The sequence below is a fragment of the Hydra vulgaris genome, chromosome 06 (genome assembly GCF_038396675.1).
Source record: "Hydra vulgaris chromosome 06, alternate assembly HydraT2T_AEP".
Classification (NCBI taxonomy): domain Eukaryota; kingdom Metazoa; phylum Cnidaria; class Hydrozoa; order Anthoathecata; family Hydridae; genus Hydra; species Hydra vulgaris.
In genome coordinates, this window is record NC_088925.1 from 600001 (window position 1) to 617500 (window position 17500).

Here is a 17500-nt window from a genome sequence, read left to right on the forward strand (position 1 = left end):
ATTTAACCATTATCTCATTTTTTTATTATTTCATTTATGCTTATACCATTATGCTTATGAGCTACTTATTAGCATACTAAAAACTTAAAATAATGATTAGTGATTATTAATGATAATGATTAGTGGCTTTACTAATACATGATGTATGGTTTACTTCAAAATTCTCAATTCATTTCATCAAACTTTAAAAGTTAAAAAAAAAAAGATTGGAAAAGAGTTATTGTCAAATTTATCTAAATGAACAAAAACAACTTAAATGGTAAAAAATAAATTTAAAGTGAAATAATCATAACTCAATCCAAATATTTAAAAAAACAAACATAAAATAATTAATAAAAAATAAAAAAATGATAAAAACTCACAAAATGGTAATAAAAAGAGAAATGAATAAAAAATTTAAAACAGATATCATCTAACTTTTGCACTGCATCTTTTACCTCAAGTCAAACTTCATAAAACATTGACAATCTTCATCAAATTTTATATTTTCCAAATGAAAAAAAGTAATGTTTTGTCATTAATGAACTATTTGTTTACTTGTAATAAGAATTTCTATATATATTACAATCAAAATACCTTAGGGAACATTCTGTTTTTACTGATAATAGTGAATAACATTGGGAACTGTTTTTACTGATAATAGTTAATACAAGTAATACTGCTGTTCTTTCTAATTGATTAGGTGTTAACATAACGAGAATATAAAAGCGGTGAGCAATGCAAATGTAAAACTATGTACACAAATTTAAGATTAAATAAATCATGGAACTTAAAGTTCATTGGTTACAAAGTAACCTTTTTATTTTACAATTTATATACCAAATGGTATATTTTTTTATAGCATCATTTTATTTTTGTCTTTAATCTTAATTAAATATTAGGAATACTAAAGAAGATGCTTCTTTAAATGGATTTTTTTAAATTTTAAGCATTCATTTTGTAAGCATGTTAATTGTTGTTTTTGGAAAGCTCCTCATAAAATTTATAGAGTATTTCAAAATACTTTGTGAACTCAACACTAAAGTGTTGTAAAAATAATGCAGAATGGGTCTTTAAACAAAAACTCATCAGAATAGATATCATGTAAAACTCAAAAAAAGAAGAAAAAAGTTTAAAGAATTAATAATAACTTGAATCATTTCAACCATCTAAAGAAGATTTTAAAATATAGATAGCAAAAAGAGTAAAACAATCTTTTTTAAGTGAATAAAAAAAAAATCATAGAAAGATATAACAAAACGTAAAACTTAAAAAAAAGATGCAAAAGAAAATTTGAATTTTAAATCGATTTAATAATAATAAAAAGAAATGAAAAGGAAAAAAAAAATTAACAGGGGGAAAGAAAAAAAAAAGATAAAAAAGATCAGAAGAAAAGATTTATTAAAAGAGAAGAAGATATTTTTAATCAATTTAATTTTATTTATTTATCACATCTTTATTATTATTTATTTTAGATTCTAATTTATCATTAGGTTATTTATTTTGTTATATTATAATAAATATTTATTTTATTATTATATTATTAGTTTATAATGCTTATAATTAGTTTCTTAACTTATAATTAGTTTTTTATTCGTTTAATTAAGTTATAATCATTATTTTTGTTAATACTTTTTATACCTTGCTTGTTGATATTATTAGATTTTTACTACTATTATTTACATAGCTATCTACTTACAAATCATTATCTCTAGATCTTTTCAAATATTACAAAAGTTCATTTTCACTAGTTTAAACTATGGCTTTAAACTGTCATCTGCATAAAAAAAAAAAGTTTAAGTTGCCGCTCAATTCAATGTGAAATTTGTTTGTTTTGGACTCATTCAAAATGCAGCAGGCTTGGTACTGAATACAATTTACTATAATTAAGTCGCTCACTGCAGCATTGTGTAAGTTATACAGAGTGTCTTTCCATTCACAAATGTACCAGATAACGAATTAAAATTACTACTTTCTTCTGACAAAATTCTTATAACTGATGATTTATCTCTGTCAATAAACCTCTTTCTGCTATTTACATAATCTTTTTGCTATTTACGATATTATAACTTGTATAATAATTTGTATTGGTTTATAACAATTTTATTTGTCTGTTTATATTTCTCTGTAATGTCTTCAAATTTTGATTTTATGTTAAAATCCAAAGTTTTAAATTGTTATTTCATCTTTTGAAAATATAGTATGTTAACTACGAAACATGTCAAGATTAAAAAATATCGTGTTTTTCCTTAAAATATGTTCACAATTATTGCTATTGCGTTGCTCAAGAAATATATATATATATATTCTATTTTTTTATTAAGCAATTATTTTTGCTTAATACAATCAAGTTAAGAAATTTTTTATTATTATTATCATATTTATTATTATTATAATATTATTGTATGATTTAAAAAAGGAAAATAAATATCTTGTTGTTGCTTTTTGTTTTTGTAGTTTCTTCTATTGATTTATTTATATTTTATTTCTGTAGTTTCTTCTATTTATTTGTTTATATTATAGTTTTATATTATATTTTGTAGTTTCTTTCATTGATTTGTTTAGAATGTGTAAAACTATTGATTATATAAAAATTCAAGCAAATTAAAATTCTTAATAACTACATTTGTTTTTGTTGTTTTAAGGATGTTGTCAGTAAGTTGTCAGTAAGTTGTCAGTAAGCGTTAAATACATTGTTGAACAGAAATTTGATAGAAAGAAAAAAAGAAAGAAAAAGAATTTGGTAAAAAGAAAGAAAAGAAAAAGAAAAAAAAAAGAAAAGAAAAAAAGTTGTTACATAAATTTGTTGTTACTTTAATTTTTTTTTTTATTAAAAAAAATTGTCACTTTTTTTATATACTTTTTATATATTTTGTTTATAGTGGGAATATTTTTTTGTATTTTTTTATGTTGTGTTATTTAACTTTGTTGAATTATTCAACTTTTTGGATTGCTGTTTGATTTATACTTTGGACCACATTTATTCAATGTATTTATTGTGAACAACTACAGTCTACATTACCATTTGTTGAGAACTACAGTCTACGCTCACATTTATTGTGAACAACTACAGTCTACGTTCACATTTATTGTAAACAATTACAGTCTATGTTCACATTTATTGTGAACAACTGCAGTCTACGTTCACATTTATTGTGAACAACTACAGCCTACGTTCAATGTTTTATTAACTAAAGTACCTGTAAATTATATTTAACTTTTTTTGTCTTTTTCTAAAATTTTCTAAACAACTATAAAATACCTTTATACCTGTTAAGTTTATTTAAAGTTTTTATAAGCCTATTTTTGACTATTATGTAAAAGCTTTTAAGATTTGTGAAGAGCTTAAAAGCAAAGAACCAATGTCATTGAACCATTTATGAGCCATTGTCTGTAAGATTCAGACATTTGCGAATACTGAATGCCGCCAATTTAGTTCTTTTTCATATATTTGCTTTGTATAATAGATGTAATGACAAATAAATATTTTAGTCCATTTATTTGTTGTTCGTACATAGCGGTATTTTAAAAATTGGACTAATTTAAGTCAATTTACTTATTTTGCATTATGTCATACTTTAAGAAGCTATAACTAAAATATTATTAATTTAAAAAGTTTTGTTGACTTATTTATAACAGCCAGTCAGAATTTTTATTAAAAAATAAAAAACAAAAAGTTGTTTATTGTTTATAAATCATAGCAACATGGATTTTTGGAAGTCAACATAGCAACATGGATTTTTTACAACAGATGATAGCTGTGAGTCTAACCTTCAATTAAAAAAATAAAATTGCATGTTGTTATTATTATAATAAATATACTCCACACCATCATTAGATTATTGTCTGCCTGATAGTACAAATTGTTGTCTGGTAGTACACTCTATAGGACCTTACATATAATTAAGCCATTAGAAAGAAAGTGATTATCAGTGCTACACAATATCACTGCATCTGGAATTTATGATTTTGGTAAACTGTTGGCAAAGCATAGGTCATGTGACAAAAATGTATCTGATTCTCTCAAACAGAAAATATTACATGAAAAGTAATCATGTAATAACAAAGATTTTCAGGGTTAAAGTCTATTCTATATGATAAAGCTAGTTCATATCATGGAGATTTTATATTTGAGACACTTCATAAGAACAGACTACAATAAGCTATCAAAAGGTAAGGATCAATGCGATTGTGTTTAACTGATGCAGGCAATGACTTGACAACAGCAGAAGACGTTTATATAGCATTACACAATGGAAATAGTTAAAGTAATGCAAAAGGGTCAGTATTACAAATTAACAGTAATCAAGCATTGTTATTAGGTGACGCTATCAAGAATGCTAGTTTGTATCATTCAATACAGTATTTTGCAGAAAAATGTGGAGATACTTTGATATTGGGAACAGTATCGATCAACTATATAGTGGCATTAAATTTGTATCTGTCTATCAAATCATTCTTCATATAGTCCAACAGATAAACTTCTGATAAATGAAAAAAAATCTAAAAAAACCGAAAGTAAAGAAAGACACACAATATCTAATTTTCTGTCAAGGAGTGGTTATAGTGCATCATTTATCGGCAGGATCGAGTTTGACATGCACATCCTAGCTGGTATTCACATTCTTTGCAGATAACATTAACAACTTCACAACTGCATTTGCTGATATCGAGAGACATTATTATATTTGATGTCACACTTTAAACTGCATGTAAACAATATCCTATCATATTTATGTTTCAAGAGGTCAGGAGAGCTTGACCAATAAAAAGCACTTTTAGATTTTCTTATGCTCAAAGTTCCTTGCTGTATAAATACATTATGATAGGTTCACAGATAGGTAAGAAAATGAGTATAGATCAGGTCAAGAAGTTATTTTGTAAAGACTTTGATCCCTACCAATATATTATTTCACAGCAGATTAAATCTTTGTATTCAAGATGATCTAAAAAGTATAATAAAGAAGAATCATTAAAAGAACCAGTAGAAACAGCTAGCAATTAGCCCATTGATGGAGAAGAACTGAACAATAGACACAATTATGATAATGATGCTGGTGAAAATGTTGAAAATAAAAATCAAGATGATGAAAATGAATTTGGAATGGTAATACACAAATAGGCAATTGCTTTAATAGAATATTTTAAAACAGTATATAAAACATAATACTGACATAATTAAATGAAACAACAAAGAACTCTCTGATTTTAGTATATGCCTAATTTTTTTAGTATCAGTGAATTGTTTCTATTATCAGCGCATTCGTTTATTAAGATGTATTTTATTATTGATGAGCTAGAATACTTCTTTGTAGAAAATAAGTTTTTTATTCAATCATTCTACCACTTATATACTAGTCTTCATATAATGTAAAGTTTCATATAATGCTGTATATGTAAGTTAGAAAAAAATCAGTTTTTTATTATTTTTTAAATTGATTTTTTTAGAAAGTAAGTAAGAATTGCATGTACATTTTTTTATATATGGTCTACACTTTTATGAACATTCAAGTTCATAAAAGTGATTGAATGTTCATAAAAGAAACTGAAGCCAAATGATTTGAAAAAATATTTTTTCAAATCATTTGGCTTCAGTTTTTATAGCCCTATAAAGTTGGAACACTTTTTTAAAAACATGTTTTTCACTGCTTATTTTATGAGATGGAAATGCAACCACACACAAATTAATTTTTTTAATTGAAGATTAGACCCACATCTATTATCCGTTGTAAAAAAATTGGTTTTGCTATGTTGGCTTTAAGACTCTTTTAAAGTACGTACTTTTCCACAATTACTATGCTTGTAGAAAATGATCAACATTTAATTATTATTTTTTTATTTTCTTGTAAAAATTGTGACTGGCAGTTATAAATAAGTTGACAAAACTTTTTAAACAAAATAACACTCCAGTTATAGCTTCTTAAAGTATGACATAATGAAAAATAAGCAAACTGAGTGAAATTTGTCAGATTTTCAAAGTACTGCCATGGCCAAGTAACAAATATTTAGACACGGCCAAGCAAAAAATATTAAATATATATATATATATATACTTATTCACCTCCCTAAGGTCGAGAAGGCCTCTACAGTCGAGGAGGCTACTTTTGTGGTTACAACGCTCTCTTAACTCTATAACTCCAAAACAACCTGAACCTTAACGAACAAGGTCTCTGAGTGAGGGAGGGGGGAGAGGAAACAAGTTGAGCGCGATACTACCAGGAAGATGGTGGGGATTGAACTTGGAACTTCTCGCTAATGAGGCGAGTGCTCTACCACTACACCACTATCCCATTAATATATATATATATATCTTTTATATATATATATATATGTATATATATATATATATATATATATATATATATATATATATATATATATATCTTTTATAGGGTGTTTAGATAACAAATTGTTACCCTATTTTTGTTACACTAATTTATATGGGATTTTCAGAAAAATTAACATTAATTGAACCATTTAAAAAAAAAAGTTTTGAATCCTTTGACCATTCTTTTATGTCTTTCCATTTAGCATTTCTTTAATCTAATTCCTTTCTCTTTGTTTTTTCTCATTTTTCTTCATCCCAAGGCTGCACTCTTTTAGATGCAACTTCTGATCAAATTCAACATGTCCATTTCCTTCTGCCAATATTGTTGTAATTGGTAACACTAATGCTCATCTCACTATGGCTTGGGTCTCACACTGGCTTGGGTCTAGCACCACTAACACTGCTAGCAATAAAGCTTAATCTGTTCCTCAGATAGTTAACTTTGAGACTCATTTCCCAGACAACACTAATGACTTAACTTCTCTTCTTGATTTTTGCTTTATCTCTGACCCACTTTTTGACCTTTTTTTAGATACCTTTTTTAGAACCTTATCGTTGCACTACTTACTACTATCCTAATGTTGACTAAGATTCTTTTCATGATTTTATTTCTGACAGTCCTTGGGCCAATGTGCGATGGTCCTTAGGCCAGTGTCTTTTCTCTCTCTGCTAATAAATGCATCTCTAACACAACCTCCTGGATCCAGGCAGGGATTGAAACTTTTAATCCTTCTTTTTGGTTCCAAGTCACGCCTTATTCTAATCAATTATTTTCATCATCTTGTGCAACTGCTATATCTAAGTGTAACAATTTTTTTATCTTTTTCACAAGAACAAACTTTTCAATTATTGCAAGTTATCAATGTAAAAAGACACTGTCTGATGCTAAGCTCTATTCTTGTTTTCTTAAACGCATATCATATTTCAGAAGTTAGGCATAAACTTTTGGAAAATCTTTAACAGTGTCATTAACAAAGCCACACATTCCATTTCAAATTTATGGGTCTGAGCTTACTATCTATCTCATGGATAATGCAGACCTAATTGCAAAGAACTTTTTTTATAAAACAACTCTTGATTCTTATGCCCATACTCTTCCTACATTCCAGTTAAACAGGTTAACCCATTGTAAGACATCCAAACCACTTTGGCTTCTGTTGATGAAGTCATTTCTCAATTAAACTCTTCTTTAGTTTGTTACACTTAATCTTGTTTTTCTAGCTTCAACTTTATACTCCTGATAAAAAGTCTTCTCTTTGATTGCTTGGATCAGGCAGTCAAACTTGAACCTGATCTTACTTCTGCAACAGCTTGGGGCTTGAAGAGACTTGCGAACTTTAACTCTTACGCAGTTATTTACTGCAAACAACTATTATAATACTGACAACTTTTCTATATTAATGAATGGCAACCTTCTCACTCTTCTTGGATTATCATTTACTACTGACCTCTAATGGAAACCATATATACAATCAACAGCATATTAGCATTTGCTAAGGTTGCTTCTCTTTATCTTACTTTTGATTTCATTCTCTACCTCTAAAAATATCTTATTTGCCCCGGTATGGAATACTGATGACATATATGGGCTGGTTTTTCTAATGATGCTCTTTCTTTTCTAGACAAGGTCCAAAAACGCATTACAAACATAGTTGGATCTGCTTTATCCACCAAATTTGAGCCTCTCCTATGGCTCTAAAGTCGCATCTCTTACTCTTTTCTACAAATATTACCATGGTTGCAGCTCAAAAGTGCTATTATCTTTAGTTCCATCAATCCAAACTCATTCTTGGTTGACTCGTAATTCAGCAAAGTTAAATCCTTGTGCTGTATCTATTATTGCATGCTCTAACAAATTTTATTAGTCTAGGTTTTTCCCCACACTAAAACCCTTTAAAAACACTCTACCATCTTCATGTTTTCCTGACTCATAGAACCTAAAATTTTTCAAGTCTTCTATCAACTCTTTCCTTGTTCATTAATTCTATTCTTTGTTATCTAGTAACTACCAACATAATAATGGTTGCTTGTTAGGAGTGAAACATTAGATTTAAAAATAGCGATTGTTTAAATAAAATAAAATAGATGAAATCTTGAAAACCATTTTATAAAAAAAATATATATATTTTTATAAAAAATAACATATATATTTTTTATTTTTAAACATTTTTTATTTCCAAAAGTTTTTAAAGCATTTTAACTTTGCGCGAAATAATGAAAGTAACAAATAATAAAAGCATGAAATAATGAAAGCACAAAATAATGAAAACATGAAATAATGTAGCACAAACTAAACAATCAGTAAATATTTGCCATGACTATCAATGTTAAACTATATTATGTGTTGGGTTTACACAAAAAAATTTCCATCTTTTTTTGTTAAAAAAATATTTTTTTTTTAAATGATAAACTATTATGATACTTTGGAATGAAAAACTTTTTTAACATTTTGTATGAAGGACATAGTTATATTTCATTATTTATGACATAATTATATTTCATTATTTATGACATAATTATATTACACTTAATTTGCGCTTTTATAATTTTTTTAGAATACTTCTTTGGAAAAAAAAACATTTAGAATTCTTCCTTTGAAATTTTTGTATTGACAAAATTTCATTTATAATTCATAATTAAGAATTATATGGGCTAGATAATTTAGTTTAAATTGGGTAATTTTTGGTTAGATAACAATAATTGTAGTGGAGATAATAATAATGACAGTGGAGATAATAGCACAAGTAACAACTTTAAATAACATCATATCAAAGAATATTAAACTTACAAATAATGATACCAAAGCAAGGTTCATAATGGCCATCTTTGAGAATTTTCTGGTATTCCAGTTGACTATTGATATCACTAATAGAAGGATCAGGTTGGAAAAAAGGATGACTGTGATACCATCCTAATAAAACTAATCCTTTTAACTTTATTGTATCTCGAATCTAATAAAAGATAAATAAAATTATTCATTTAATCATTCATCAAATGTCATTAATGATGTCATCAAGCATTGATGTATGAATTAAAATGTTTGAAATTAAATTATAAAAATTCATAAAATTAAAAAGTTTGCAAAATGATAAAAAAAAAAAATTTCAAACCTTCAACTCTACTTTTTCAATTTCATCTGAATTCGATGATGATGAATAATGACACGGATAAACATCAGTTACTCGAACATCTATAAAAAAGCAACTTCAACAGATTTTGTTTTTTACATTTTCAATTTTTAGAATTATTAGGTAACTAGTACTTCTAGGTATTTTTTAGTTTAGGTACTATACATTAATGTAAAGTAAAATTGTTTCCTCAAACTTAATTAACTATGTCTAAGTGTGTGTGTGTCTATATATATGTATATATATATATATATATATATATATATATATATATATATATATATATATATATATATATATATATATATATATATATATATATATATATATATATATATAAATAAATAAGTTTAATTTTGCTGTGAGCATATATTCAGCAAGAGTGCTCGATGAATGATATTAGAGCTATATAATAGATTTTTTGACGAGATTAAATAAAAATAACTACATGATTTTTACTACTAAAAGTTTCATGCGTTTAGCCAGGGTTACTACTAAAAGTTTCAGGCTAAACGCATGAAACTTTTAGTAGTAAAAATCATGTAGTTATTTTTATTTAATCTCGTCAAAAAATCAATTATATATATATATATATATATATAGTTCTATAGATTGTTGCATTTGGGAGTACGGAAGGAAAAAATTGATTCTTATGCCAACAAATACGTCACTTTTAATTACTTTTGACTTTCGACCAACATTTGCGTGTTGTCAGAAAGTTTTAAAAAAGCCACAAAAACACAAATTTAATTGACCAGAATGTTTTTAAAACATTCTGAATGTTTATAATAATATAATCAATGTTTTTATTTTTATTTTTTTACTGTAAATCATGCATGGAGTGTTGCTACATCGACTATCATATAGCCTGACTCGCAACAAAGTGCTGCTACATCGATTGACAAATAGCCTGACTTGCAATGGAGTGCTGCTACATTGACTGACAAAAAGCCTGACTTGCAACGGATTGTTGCTACATTGATTATCTTATAGCCTGACTCGCAAGGGAGTGCTGCTACATCGACTGAGGGTTTGGTTGGGGCAGGCAGTCTATCAAGTAACAAAAAAAAATTCCGGTCTTGCATTTTAATTTTTCCTTTTTGATAACAAAATACGGAAAAACTTTCTGACAACCAGTTAGGAGTTATATATATATATACATATATATATATATATATATATATACATATATATATATATATATATATATATATATATATATATATATATATATATATATATATATATATATATGTATATGTATATATATATATATATATATATATATATATATATATATATATGTATATATATATATATATATATAAATATATATATATAAATATATATATATATGTAAAATAGATTCAGGTCTTACAATTTTACATAACTTTTGCTGCCCCTGTTTTGATATGTTTGATATGGTTGGTCTGGTACAGAATATTCTGTAAATTCTTGTCCAGACAGGCTTGATGCTAGTGACCAATTGAATAACCTTTGCATTTATTGTCAATTATTATGTTTAAAATGCTTATTGAAATGAACTAATTTTGTATTGTAGAAACTAACTTTGATAAGCAAAATTACATGATAAATTTACACTATAACACAAATTACACTAATTTAAAATGCGGTAGTGGTGTAGTGGTAGAGCGCTTGCTTCATAAGTGAGAGTTTCCCATAAGAGTTCGATCCTCACCACACCCCTGGTAGTACTGCGCTCAACTTGTTTCTCAGTGCAGCGGCCTTGTTTGTCAAGGTTTGTGTTTCGGGGTTATAGAGTTTAGAGAGGGTTATAACCACAAGTAGGTAACCTCTTTGTCTGTAGTGGCCTTCTCGGCCTTGGGGAGGTGAATTAACAAAAAAATAAATAAATAAAAATTTGATAAGCAAATTACATTTTTTTTTTTTTGCAACATTCTAATTGACTTAAAATTAGAATGTACAATTGACTTGTTTTAGAGTAATAACAAAATGAATAACAGAAATAACAAAAAACAAAAAAAAAACACAAAATAAGGAAGACGCAGTTGAGGACCTACATTGTATCAACTAATCCAAGGAGTTGTGATTTCTCCTGGAGAACAAAACCAATGAGCTACTAGCAAACCTGCTGCTAACTATTGGAAATATTTCAATAGATAGCAGCTGTTTTATTTAAGATTTATTTACAAATTTAGTTTCTAAAATCTCCCAGGTAGAACAATAATTTATTAATTTTTTTTATAAATTTATAAATAATTAAAATTAGTAAAAGTGTTATTAACAATATTTTATGAAATACAGATTTAATACAAGCAAACCAAATATTTTATACAACCCACTAAATATTTGATACAACCCACCAAATGTACAAAATGAGACCCAATGAAGCATCAATCAAGAATACAACTATTATAAAATCAATATAAGAACAACACAATTTTAATAATAAATAACTTCTTTATTTTAATTTTTGATAAATAAGATTTTAATCTGCTAAGTTAGTGGTAGCTTGCCCTCAGCTAAGTTGGTGGTAGCTTGTCCTCAGAATCATAAAAAAGGATCTGGTAAGAGATTAGTTTTTTTAAGATTCCTGAATAGAGATGTGTTGCTTTTGTAATAATTGTAATAGATGTTTGAAAGAAAGCAAGGTTTCAAGACTTTATCATGAATGTTTCCAGTGTTACGGATAAGATACTAAAGCTTCAATAAGAATGCAAAGCTACATTGCCTTAAATTATTGAACTAGAATTTTAGTTTGTGGATTTTGTTTCCATTAACCTGGACCTTGCTATGAAGTTAGGGGCAGTAAACTAAAAAAATATTACCATAAGAATAGATGATAAAATTTGTATAACATTTTAATAAGCAGAATAAATATTATAAATAGATATCATATAAATAATAGATCAAATAATTTATTATATATTTATTAAACATTTATAAATTAACTACAATAGTGATAATATCTTACTCTTCAGGTTTTATCTTCTTACCCTAAGACTAATAGATAAGATCACCTAGAGTATGATCAAGGAGGAAAAAGATAGTTGAGAAAGTAGTTTTTTTGCTTTTACAAGAATTTTTTTCACATCATGTATAAATATCAAGGCCAAAAAAGCCACTACAGATGAGGAGGCTACTTAATTGTGGTTGTAACCCTCTATCAACTCTATATCTCCAAAACACAAACCTTGACAAACAAGGCTGCTGTGCTGTACAACAAGATGAGTGTAGTACTACCAGGGGCGTGGTGAATATCGAACACAGAACCTCTTGCTTATGAAGCAAGTGCTCTACCAATACACCACTACCACACTTCGTATAGTACTAGATCAAGAAGCAATAAATAAAACATGGTATCTAATAGGTAATAAATAGGTAACTTAGTTAATCTTCAAGTGAGGAAATCAAATACACAAGTTAAAAGCTCATATTGTAATTATAAAATACCCTTAAACCAATTTTAAATATTCAAATAATGGATATCTGTCTCAGCAAAAAGTTTCAGTGTGGTGTAAAATTTTAAAATACAGAATATAAAAATTTATTAAGCAAATTATATGACTTTAAAGTTAATTGAAACTTTTATAACAAAATTAAATATAGCATATTTGGCATTTTATATAACTTAAAATAATAAAAAAAGAATATACCCACTTAAATTTAAATTTTTTATAGAAATATATAATTAAAAATACTATATGTCTTTTTAAATAAATAAAAATCATTAATTTACAAATTTTCATTTAATGACTTTGTTAAAACCTTTTTTGAAAATTTTGTAAAATGCACCTGATATTTTATTGGTACATTTTAAATGATACATTGGTATTATCATTGCTTAAAATCGTATCAAATAATGATACTTTTTACACCAGAAAAATTGTTCATATCAATTGTGTGGATGTAGACAATTTTTTTTAATATCATTTTGTTCTTCAACTTTTTCTTCAACAACTGCAATCCATCAAAACAAGTCATAAATTTGTACATTAGGTCAAACATTCATTTTGTTTACTTGACTTTTTAGTGATAAGATTATTTGTAGAACTGGTATTTATATAGTTGCTGTTGTTCTGAAATTTTTCTATTTTTTTTTTCATTGTTCACCTCCCAAAGGCCAAGAGGGCCAGTACAGTTGAGGAGGCTACTTTATAATATACTACTAAATAACATCTTTTCAAAACAGGTATGTATCGATGAAATCTTTGAGTTCCTTGTGATGTTTATTTGTGAAGTTTTAAGATATACCATACATTCTCAATATTATAAAGAACTTTTTTCATTTTATGAGGACATTAACTATTAATATTGGATTTTCCTCTGAGTATTGCAAACTTGCTGTTATTAATTAAACTGTGCCACATATTACACCACTAGAAGATTGATCCATGAATGGTTGTAAAAATATACATTTAGTAATCAATAAATTTTTTTTTGAATGATGGCATCTATAAATCATACACTCATTTGAAACATCACAAACCACCTAAAAGATAACTTATTATAATTATAATATTATATTATAAGTATTTTCTATTAAAAAAATAATATCAAATTTAATTTCCAGAAAAATTAATGTAATATATAAATTTGTTTTTAGATTCCCAACTAAAGTCATTTCTAATGAATATTCATATATTATATTCCATTTTATTGCATGAATAAGAACTGCATTTTGATTGTAAACACAGCCTGAGTGAGCACCTGATAAACATTTTGATAAATCTTCTAAAAAGCAAAAATGAATGATGATATTTTATTTTTTTATTTTTTAAGCATCTTTGCTTCCAACAAGGCTGCAAGCAACCATTAATTAGAGTTGGAAGTTACTGGAAGAAAAAAGATAAAGATTGTAGAGCAAGATTGACAAATGACTTAAAAGATTGCAAATTATATGAATCAGGAAAGCAAGATAAAGGAAGCAAATTCCAAAGCACTGATGTTTAAGAAAAAAACTAGACAAAAAAGAATTTTTGAAGCACTTGGGAACAGTCACAGAAAAAGGATAAGACTTAATTGAATGACGAGTAACATGAGAATGAATTTTAGTAGATGGCACAATAGACATTAGCTCTTTAGAGCAATGTCCATTACAAAATTTGAAGAAAGGAGAGAGAGAAGCAACATTACGACGATGTGATAATGGTTGGAGCTTGTCTGCAAGAGCAGGTCCAACTATGTTTACAATGTGTTTTTGCACCTTGTCTAAAAGAGAAAGGGTATCATTAGAAGAACCGCCCCAGATATGGCAACAGTATTCCATACAACGCCGGATTTGAGATTTATAGAGATAGAGAATAGAAACGGAAGTAAGAAAGTATCAAGCTCGATAAAGAGATGCAACTTTAGCAGATGCTAATTTTAAAACAGATTTGACATATAGTTTCCAAGAAAGATAGGAAGTAAGAGTTAATCCTAGAAGATAAAAGGTAGATGACTTATCAGGTACATTACCATTCATAAATATAGGAAGAACTAAATTATTGCGATAATGATTGGCTGAAAAAAATTGAGTTTTATCTGAATTGAAGTTCACCAGCCACTGTGAGCCCCATGCTGTAGCAGAAGTGAGATCCTTTTCAAGCTCAAATGCCACCTCCAAGCAATCAGAGAGTGTTGACTTCTTATCATGACAAGAATAAATGGTAGTATCATAAGCGAACATTGCCACCTTGAATGTGAGAATACAAGAATTGAACCTTGAGGAACCTCTGAAGTTACAGAATAAGAAAAAGAGTCAACTTTTACACTACGATTGGAAAAGAAGGAAGGAAGGATTCAATAATCTTAAAGATGTTACCAGATACGCCGTATCTTAAAGATGTATACACCGTAAGAAGAAAGCTTATGGAGAAGACTAGCATGCCAAACTTTATCTAAAGCTTTAGAAATGTCAAGAGCAATGGTCTTAACCTCTCCACCTTTATCTAATGCACGATAAAACCAATCAGTTATTACCATAAGCAAATCAGCTGTAGAACGAGATGATCGAAATCCATATTAATGATTAGAAAGTAAGTTATTAGATTCAATATGAGAGATAAGTGTTTGTTAATTAAAGATTCAAAAACGTTGCTAATAATAGAAAAAAGACTAATGGGACAGTAGTTAGACGAATCAGATTGCTCTACAAAATTTTTGAAAATGGGGATAACAGATGCCACTTTCCAGCAGGCTTGAAAACAAGACTCTGATAAGCACTTGTTGAATAGTTTTGAAAGTATAGATGACAGCTCAGGAGAACACTTCTGCTAGACTATAACAGGTATGTTGTCCGGGCCACAAGTTGTAGAAGAGTCTAAGCAGGAAATCACTTTAGATACAGAAGCTGGAGTGATACGAATGTCAAGCAATGGATCAACCTGTTTGTTGGCTATATCAGGTAGAACGCAACTAGTGGAATCAAGAGATGATATTGATGAAAAGTTCTTAGCAAACATTTTAACTTTGTCTTTAGGTGAGGTGACAAAGTCTGAACCATACAAGAGAGGTGGAATTACAGATTTCCCCTTATTATTGATACTATTAAAGATTCTCCAGAAGAGTCCCAGTCAGCTTTAAGGTAGCTGTAAGAGGTACAATGATAGGGGGATTCGAATGATGAAGAAGGAGATATTAGTTTTAGAGAGATCGAACTGTAACCAGAAGTACCTAGGGGTAAATGTGGAGAAACTGAGCACTGACAAGAAACAAACCAACACATAAGTCAATTAGAGAAGGTAAATGATTCGAGTTGTTTGGAAAGCGAGTTGAAAAATTGACTATTTGAGTTAGGGATTGAGAAAGGCAAAAGTTACGGGCTTTAACACCTGCAGAGTCACTGACACTAGAGCCAAGCCATTCAGTGTGATGAGCATTAAAGTCACCGACAACAACTATATTAGCTGATGGATAAAGAGAGAGGGCTTGGTCAATATGATCAGAAATATCATCAAAAAGAGTGCAGTCTTGAGATGAAGGAGAGTGATATAGTACGAAGAGAAAGGCAATAGAGTAAAGTGGTGCTAACCGAAAGCACATAAAATAATAATCTGTGGATTCAAACCTAGATACCCAACTAATGGGTGAATTCATACAAATGTAAATACCCAGGCCAAGCATGCGACTATTGGAGTCTTCATGAATTAAAGGAAGATAAGCATTAACACTAAGATCACAAGATGAGACAGCTGAACTCAAATTAGTCTCACAAAGAGCAAGTAGGTCTGGTGAACTTTGCAAGAGATAAGACTCAACAGAAGAAACGTTACTTCAAAGACCATGAATATTAGTAAATGATAGGTTTAGAGAACTTGGTGATGACGATAGTTTTTTGTGTTTTATAGATTTTTGGTACTTTATTCATTTTTAAATTTGTTAAAGAACTTGAATCAAAGCATAATAAACCCTAAGCCGTAACAAAGGGCTTCAAATGTGGCCTTGGCAATGCACATTAAAAGTGCAAACAGGGACAGATGATGAGTTGCCTAATCATAAAAACAGAGACACAAGAAAAACCCATGCATAGAGTCAAGAAGATCCAGCATTCAGCATCCTCAACTGGAAACAATGTATTAAAAATACATCTGTTCCAGCCTAATAGATGAAGAAGGGGTGTGAGACTGGTCAACAGATAGAATCTGTTAACCCCGTAAGTCTTTGCCTAGGAGGCCTTCTTTAAGACAGTAGCCAGATGCATTTAAGATCTGCCCAGGATGAGTATTTTTATCGAGACACCATCTCTAGCCTTTACTCAACCAAGAGCCCCAAGGTAGTGGTGTTTTAGGTCAGAGTTGGCATCTCTTAGCCTTTGCCTAAAAAGGTGTACCCACAAGGCAGCAGGACATGAAGCAGATTGTACTGGGTTGCATGTTACCATTAGCAGGATAACCTGACCTGACAATAACACTTACAATTAATTTACTTTGTACTCTTTTATGTACTTTACAAACGTTTTTTTTTTTTATCTTTCTTCCATAGTAATGAAAATTGTGATTGCAAATGCTGAATAATTCTTCACAGTCATGCAACTCAGATGCCCATAAAATGCTTTGATAATTGAGAGCTAGGCAAAAATAAGCAATAGCTCAATAGTTTT

General features: G+C 28.3%; 1 protein-coding gene across 4 annotated transcripts in view; it reads right to left on the minus strand.

Annotated features, from left to right (window-relative positions):
* LOC100209039 (MPN domain-containing protein) overlaps positions 1–17500 on the minus strand; it is an 85410-nt gene that overhangs the window by 9089 nt on the left and 58821 nt on the right. For all 4 annotated transcript variants that reach the window (XM_065798906.1, XM_065798907.1, XM_065798903.1 and 1 more), the window contains 2 exons: positions 9418–9497; positions 9096–9258 (listed from right to left, as the gene is read on the minus strand). In XM_065798906.1, the coding sequence (XP_065654978.1) occupies positions 9096–9258; positions 9418–9497 (243 nt within the window). The remainder of the gene's footprint in view (positions 1–9095; positions 9259–9417; positions 9498–17500) is intronic.